The sequence below is a fragment of the Hippocampus comes genome, unplaced genomic scaffold (assembly GCF_001891065.2).
Source record: "Hippocampus comes isolate QL1 unplaced genomic scaffold, H_comes_QL1_v1.1 scaffold152, whole genome shotgun sequence".
In the NCBI taxonomy this organism is placed as follows: Eukaryota; Metazoa; Chordata; class Actinopteri; order Syngnathiformes; family Syngnathidae; genus Hippocampus; species Hippocampus comes.
Genome location: NW_017805849.1, coordinates 277,379 through 285,485, shown reverse-complemented (window position 1 = coordinate 285,485; position 8,107 = coordinate 277,379). Strand labels below are relative to the sequence as shown.

The following is an 8,107-nucleotide window of genomic DNA, read 5'->3' as shown; positions in this document are numbered from 1 at the left end:
TATATATGTATGTATATATTAGGTTTCGGATTCCATCATGTACTAACAACTCCGATCTGCTGAACCATGAACCACTGAAGAGCCTTTCCGTTATCCGTGACACTCCTTCGGTATCATTTTTTTTTTGTTTGTTTTTTGTTTCCTTTTGCCTTGTCATGATGTTGATGTAAACATTTTTCTGTATAGTATGCATGGGGAAATGAAATTATTACATATGCCCATGAAAAATTTCGTTTGTTTATTTTACAGCACTTATCCCTTTATCTTAATTTCCACAGAACGGTATTGATGTGGTAGTCTGACAGTCAAACCAGCAGCCAAGCGATTGTTATTGACTCATTGCAGAGTACAGTACAGTGTACTCTGCATTATGGTAACCGGTCGCCAGCGAGCAGCGTTAGCTACTTTCAAAATAAAAGCGAATCAACTAATGCATGTACGTCAATGGTTTGGATTGAAAATAATTTCTGAGCGGTCGGGAAATGATAAATTCACCTAGGGAGAATGAAAACGGTCTCAGAATAGCATCAAGAAGTATTCTGAAGTCAAGTCAGCTTTGTTGTCAAATATGCTGTATGTGCAACATACAGCACAGATGACATTTATTTCCTCTCAACCACAGTGCAAACATGCAGTGCAAGTTGAGATAGAAAAATAAGTTCATGTTAACTTTACATCAATGACTAAAATTTCACTTGATTTAAAAAAAATAATAATAATTGAGAACAGATTTTTCGTTATTCCGGAACCAGATCAGGTCTAGGGAACACGAGCTTGCGACTTGGGTGTTTGGCCCCGTTTCGGTTCTTATATTTATAAACTATATGGCGATCGTGGTACATCAGCCGGCCTCGTTGGCGCAGTAGGCAGCGCGTCAGTCTCATAATCTGAAGGTCGTGAGTTCGAGCCTCACACGGGGCAGAGCACTTTTCTTTTTCCAGGGTCTGTTTACTTGCTTTATGAGAACCGCTTTGAATACTGGATGCATTGATTGATTTGTTAATGAGACACGTTGATTACGGCGTGTCGAATTAATCGGACAATCTGCTCAAGGCGGCCCCTGCTGGCCAAACTTATTCACTGCCATTAAGACCTTCAGGTCTCAGAAGGCCAGTAAGCGGGGGACACCCTGAACTGGTTGCGAGCCAATGGCAGGGCACACATGGTCAAACAACCACTCGCTCTCACACCTCGGGACAACATATATATATACAGGTATATATAAGCGTTTCCACATTTTTATGTATATCACTTATTTTGCAAGACTTTACAACACTGTTCAAAAATGTTACTGTAAAACTCAATCAATCATATTAAACACGCAGAACAATTTAGACAGAATCCGACAATGTGCATAAAAAAAAATTCTGTCGGCATCAAATACAGTACAGTGCATGAAATGGGAGTTTTCTTTTCGTCGCCTTTCTTGACGACGTGAAGGCAACGCCGCGACGTCACGTGACCCCAGAACGCCTTCCCCTTCCAGCAAAACATTGCTGACCAGAAACAGAAAGCACTTGTCAACAACGGAGCGTCGATCTCGACACAGCACCTCAACATCCGCGCGAGCAAACTCTCAAAAGTCATCCACCTTTCGCCTACCTGTCCAGCAGACAGGCCGACTCAATGCATTTCAGAGGACCGAAAACACCGAGGGGATCATGGACGGCCACGATTTGTTTAGTAGTTGCAGAAAGGGCGACATTTGTAGCGTCAGGTAAAGATCGTTGACCAGCGTACTCCTTCCAAGCGACTGATTTCTTCGAACCCTGACTGTAATACTTAGTACATGTACTGTATGAGATTTGAGCTACAGATGCTACTTAGCGAAACGATGGGTTGCTACCGTTAGCCAAGATGAGCTTGTTGGTAACCGAAGCTCGGTCGGCTCAGTTTGCTCATGCAACTCTCGTAAATTACTGCCGTGAGTGATTTGACGTCATTACACTCTCCAACTGATACAGATGTGTGACATTCTGCACGATAATAAAATGCAAATGGAGTAAAACATATCTGTTATCCAAACTAAATGATGGTAACACCAGCTACCGTCTGCTTTTCTGACCTCCCCGACCTTCCCCCCGATACGGTACATACTCCACATTTTAAAATGGCCTTTTTTTTTTTTTTTTTTTTTTTTTTGTACCACCAACTGCTTGCGTTTTGACCTGGTGACGTCATTACACTCTCCAACTGATACAGATGTGTGACATTCTGCACGATAATAAAATGCAAATGGAGTAAAACATATCTGTTATCCAAACTAAATGATGGTAACACCAGCTACCGTCTGCTTTTCTGACCTCCCCGACCTTCCCCCCGATACGGTACATACTCCACATTTTAAAATGGCCTTTTTTTTTTTTTTTTTTTTTTTTTTGCGAAACACCTAATGCTGCATTCTTGCAAGGTGGGAAGTCCGACTTCCGACTAGGAAAGATGCACCTGAACGCCCCGTTGATTTGAGACGTCCGAGTTGAGAAGTCGGGAAGAAAACGGACTTCCGAGTTCACTGACCGACTTCAGTATGACGTCACTAGGCAACGGCGTGAATGGCAAAATAATTTGGAAGATGTTAAACATATGTTTAGCTTCATTTATTATTACATTAATTTAGTCATTCAAAATAACACAAGGGGGTCCGTACGAACTGCGTGAAAATATGCCGTTATCTCCTTACATGAAGCTTTTTGGTGAAACGAATGACATGTTTTGAAGAAAGGCTATTCTTTTATTGATATAAATGAAGGTAATTATGAAGAAGGTTCGCTGGAGGTCAGAATGTTATTGAAATGAACCCGAAAAACAGTTGATGGAGTCAGCCATCTTTGTCGTTTGCATTCACCTCCAACGCTTAGCGGTTGAAACTGAGGGAATCCAAGGGGGATATGTCCGATTTCCCACCTTTCCCGAATGCGGCATAAGGCACACCTGTGCAATAACTATCTCATCAACGAATCGATATGCCACGCCAGTACATTGGAGGGATTCTTTTTGAGCAATTGACACAGATTTGTGAACGCTATTGAAGAGCAAATCAACATTTTGTGTACCCATTATGGTACATTTCTACATGTGACTTGTTTCATTGTAATTAGTGTCTGGCGGACAATGTAGGTGAACTTCAGTAAATCAGGAAAAGGCTCTAAAATATGCGATACCAAGCAGTATGAAGTGGTCAAACGACTTGAACTGAGATTCAGTCCCAGTTTCTCCGCAACAAAACTGGTTCTGCCTGGTTACTCCTGTTTTCTTGAAAGAATGTCATCTGTCTTCCAAATTCCGCCTTGGTGTGGACACGTAAGAACACGATTCTATCATGACAATGGGATGCACGGCCAATTGGGTATAGGAATTGTGAAGATGTAATTCTACTTGACTGCTATATCATTTTCAGTTTTGACAACTTGATTAGGCTAAAATCCAGTTTTGGAAAAAAAAATCAAACGCAAATTAAGAATGAAAAAAAATGCTCCTCTCACCACTGAATATACATCTCCAAAAAAACATTACCGTCAGCCATTTGAAAGCATTTTGACTTTTTGAGAGCTCTATGTTCTTTGTGTTGTGCTCGGTTCACGCCAGCATTCTTGAGTCATATTACTTTATTCTTATTCTAAGCCGCTGATTTTGTGTCTCCTAGATATCTCGTTGAAGAGCGAGACGTGGACCTCAATGTAAGAGATAATTGGGACAGCAGCCCCTTGTAAGTAGCATTCTTTGGGCTTCACAAAAAAAAGTACCAAGGATGATTTCCCCTTTCCGACCCGACCTCTCTTTTGTCTGCTAGGTATTATGCGTGTCTCTGTGGCCACGAGGAGCTTGTCCAGTACTTGCTGGCAAGTGGTAAGGGTGGGGGGGGGGGGGGGGGGGGTGACGCAGCATTTCAGAAAACCATCCTTTTTTCTCCTTCTTATTTGGCGTGTAGGTGCCAAATGCGAGGCCAACACGTTTGATGGCGAGCGGTGCCTGTACGGCTCGCTGAACGACTCGATCCGACGCCTGCTCAAAGAATACAAGTGTGTCGGTGTTCGCGCCATGAAGCGGCATGATTTTAACTACTTCCTGCACTTGTAAGCTTCCACCTTCAAGTCGTTTGCCGTTTGCATCGTACTGTGCCTTTACCTTTTGGTCCTCCTGTCTGCAATTCCAACGCCACTCGAAACAACACGGCGCCGATTTCGTAAGCGTGTTTCTCACACGAGCAGGGTTGTTTGCCGTTTGCATCGTACTGTGCCTTTACCTTTTTGGTCCTCCTGTCTGTAATTCCAACGCCACTCGAAACACCACGGCGCCGATTTTGTAAGCGTGTTTCGCACACGAGCAGGGTCGTGAGAGTTTTCGATTTTTCCATTGAAGTTGTTTTTTTATTTCATTTTGCCTTTTGTTTTTGAAACTCAATCGGTTTTCATTTTATTTTGAACTCCTTCGTAGCATATGCACAGTTTTGCCTCACTTGTAGTGGCACATAGTTGTGCTACGAGTACACCAAAGTTGTCCCAATAATTAGGACGAAAGAGTGTCCCTATCAAGGATATAAAATAAATGCCATTTCAAAGATTTGTGTGTGTGTGTGCGTGTGTGTGTGTGTGTGTGTGTGTGTGTGTGTGTGTGTGTGTTTAGGTGCGCAGATTACATTAGTAGTGGAAAAGGTTTTTCAAATCACGAAAATCCAGCATTTGAACGTGGGTACCCCGCCCCCCCATGAGAAGATCCTATGACCAAAGCTGCCCCCCCCCTCGCTTCCCCCCTCCCTTGTGGGACGAATACCTCTGATCTTATCTTAACCTGCTTTACCGTATGTGGAGAACGGAGCCATCCGTGTCAGGGTAAAACATTTGCTCTCTCCCCAGATTGCTGGAGCAGGGACTGCACAGTGACATCACCTTCGTGGTTCACGGGCAAATGTTCACGGCTCACCGATGTGTGCTCGCCGCCCTTTCCGAGTACTTCGCCGAAATGTTTGCGACCAAATGGACAAACAAAAGCTTGATCCACCTCAAGCATCCTCTGGTGGGTCCACCCGATGACGTCATGGCCGCATCTTGCCCGCTTGTACTCCGAAACGATGGCACGTGCTGCTAAGCGCATCTTTTGTATCTGCTTTCAGATCAACCCTGCAGCTTTTGGAGCCGTTCTGCAGTATTTATATACAGGTGAGGATATTTTACCGCTACCGATTTTCCAGCGCAGTGGTCCCCAACCTTTTTTTGTGTCACAGACCAGTTGCGACAAGTGCATGCTGTGTCGGCGGACCGGCAACCTTTTTTTTTTTTCCCATTGCTTTGAAATTGCCATTTTTAAAGTCCAGCTCCTGACAACAAAGATCATTCTAGAGTCATTCGACATTTTATTCACATTATTATTTTTTTTTTTTGCCCTATCATTTCAAACGGTGTTATTCTACCGCGCAACAAATGTAGAATAAAATAAAATGAACTACGAAGAAATGGACCGATCGGGAATAATAAACACGCCTTATGATGTAAAGATCATTTTTGACTTCTGAACGCAAATGTGACGGATCAAAAGATGACACTCTTTGATTGCCGCTTCCATCCGGGGGCTGCGACGAAGCGCTCATGTTTCCGCGGGCAGGCTGAGCAAACTCTGCTTGCATTTTCCACACTTTCCACTTGATCGCTGGGGTGCGACTTGTTAAAATGATTGGACGGGTTTCTCGTCTCACCTTGTTTTTGACCGCATAGCACGCATGAGCGCTTCCACCTTTTTTTTTTTTCTTCCTGTTGGATTATAAATATCTTTGTATGTGATTTAAAGAGACAACAGAAATAATATTCGTAACTGTTGTTATTGCTGGTGGCTCTGAATATCGTACGTGCGATCCCGCAATGTGACGTTCCAGATTTAGCACCTTCCCGTATTTGTGGTCAAGGAGAGCCCTTGACGAACTATTTCAGAAACTCGGCTAAATCCTTGATATCGTTTTTCAATCTTATTTGAATGGGACGGGATCTAATCGAGGCGGCCGGGAGCGTGGCAGGTTAATGGAACACTCAAGAGTGTCTTGAGTGTGAGCGCGGATGGTTGTTGGTCTACGTGTGCCCTGCGATTGGCTGGCGGGGGACACCCTGAACCTCTTCAGGGTGTCCCCCGCCTACTGCCCGAAGACGGCGGGGATAGGCTCCGGCACCCCCCGCGACCCTTGTGAGGGTAAAGCGGATTGGAAAATGGATGGATGGATGAGATGTAATCGAGAGCAATACTGCTGGCCCAAGAGATGCCGTGTCGCGTAGCTGACGTCACGTTGTTTTTCGAGACTGCCCACTCGGTGGCCTCCTTTGCTTCAAAACAGTCAATTCCCTGCCATGGAACTCATCTCACAGATCACCGAATGGATGATGGCGCCCCCGCCCTAAATCGCCGTCTGTTCTTTCAGGACGTGCGGATATTGACGTGAGCCTGGTGGATGACTGCAGGCGGCTGGCGAAGCAGTGCAAAATGACGGATCTCGTTGAGGAGCTGCAGCTGAAATGCAAACGGGTGTATGAATTTGGTAAGATGGCGTGTGAGGGGCGCAGCGTTTTGTCAGAGCTCCACTCTCTCCTTTCGTTTCTTCTTGGCTCTGCAGTGTCCAACAAGCCAGGCATCTGCGTCAAGGTTCTCAGTCTGGAGCCTCATAGCTGCCAACTCCAGGAGGACATGGCCCAGTTGGCCGACTGCGCTCTGCCCCCTCAGCTCAGAGTAAGGATTGGCTTGGGGGGGGGTTTGTAACGCCTGCACCCTGCCCACCGACCGAAATCTCAAACGTCTTCCTGACTAATTAGCATAATGTCGAGGCTAATCGCTCAAAGCTGTGACAGTTTCGGAAGAATCCGGAACACAATCGCATCTCACAAATGCGGACCAAGATAAGATCAAATTCAAAAATAGTTGATTCAAGAATAATCCACAAGAGCGTCGGTCACAACGGGGCAAAAGCGCTCGCAAAGGGCCACGGGAAACAAGTCACGCAAAATCTCTTGTCTCAAAAGGAGCAGGAAAAGCCAACTTTGTGAGACAAAAAAACCACAGAGAGGGACACGATGAACCGAGAGTATGAGTCGTGAGCAAGGCTGGACTATCCGGCAACAGGCCACGGCTCGGCGGTTCTTTTTAACCGGCGGGAGATGATGACAAACTGGTGCGGCGCTGGAGGAGAAGCCCTCCGATGCCCCCTCCTGGAGACAAACAGACAAAACCACGACAGGAAGCATGTTCTCTCTACTTACGCTGTGCCGTCCAGCGGACGCATCGTTTGATTGCTGTATCTGCTTTGATACGGCCTTGTTCTTTGCAGGAACATGATCTGGAATTTGAAAAATCGAAAGTCCCTTTCGCCAATTCGTTGTAGTAGCCTGTTTTAATCTACACCGCGATAAAAGTCACCCGGCGAGCTGTCGTTTGGAGGATTTTTTTTTTTGGTTTTGTTCTCACTTGCCGATGCAAACTTGAGCTCCACGCGCTGTACGGTGCGAAGCGACTCAACTCACGTCAGAACTAGAAGCCGTAGTTTGTCCGAATGCGTCGATATTGATCAAAAAAGAGGCTTCAAGATGTTCATTGTCACTCTTAGTTGGAGTTTCCGGAACACAAAGAGAATTACAACCACCCCGTAACCGTTGGCTTTCGTGTGCTAGCTTCATGCTACTGCTAACACGGAATTGGCGCCGTTATAACGAAACAAGACATGCGGGCTGCTGGCATCCTCGTTGTCACAGTCATGTTCGATTCTTTATCCTCTGCCGAAAAGGACTGATAGGACTGCCGAGGGGGGTGTCGGAGTATCGCCTGCCTCCTTGGATATCGAGGAGGCGGCGGCCAAGACGCACACACCAGAATGAGGAGCGCAATGTCCATTGAACTGAGTCCAAAAGTCTGGCAAATTCTTTTTATTTCAATTTCATGATGTCTTGACTGTGGGGTTTTTTTTTTTTTCTTTTTTTTAATGAAGACTAATTTAGTCACATGGTGTTTTTCTTAGATGACAACATGTTTTTTTTTTTGGGGGGGGGATAGATGACTGGAATTTCCACTCACTTCAGTTTTTGAGATACGAGTGCTTTGAGTTACAGTCACGGTCATGGAATGAAATAATCTCGTTTTG

The 8,107-nt window shown here is 45.2% G+C and overlaps 1 protein-coding gene and 1 non-coding gene across 5 annotated transcripts in view; both read left to right on the top strand.

The window, feature by feature from the left end:
- Nucleotides 1–848: 848 nt before the first annotated feature.
- trnam-cau (transfer RNA methionine (anticodon CAU)) lies at nt 849–921 on the top strand. Its single transcript has one exon. It is a non-coding gene; the product is annotated as a tRNA-Met (tRNA).
- A 526-nt stretch (nt 922–1,447) lies between these two features.
- The window catches only part of abtb1 (ankyrin repeat and BTB (POZ) domain containing 1), a 9,175-nt gene continuing 2,515 nt past the window's right edge, over nt 1,448–8,107 (top strand). For 2 of the 4 annotated variants that reach the window (XM_019888465.1, XM_019888463.1), the window contains exons 1-8: nt 1,449–1,717; nt 3,644–3,706; nt 3,791–3,846; nt 3,929–4,073; nt 4,854–5,013; nt 5,111–5,156; nt 6,401–6,517; nt 6,593–6,705. In XM_019888465.1, coding sequence (XP_019744024.1) covers nt 1,662–1,717; nt 3,644–3,706; nt 3,791–3,846; nt 3,929–4,073; nt 4,854–5,013; nt 5,111–5,156; nt 6,401–6,517; nt 6,593–6,705 — 756 coding nt within the window. In that variant the 5' untranslated portion in view covers nt 1,449–1,661. Of the gene's footprint in view, nt 1,718–3,290; nt 3,347–3,643; nt 3,707–3,790; nt 3,847–3,928; nt 4,074–4,853; nt 5,014–5,110; nt 5,157–6,400; nt 6,518–6,592; nt 6,706–8,107 lie in introns of those variants that run through there. The other 2 variants (XM_019888466.1, XM_019888467.1) reach the window with 2 other exon arrangements.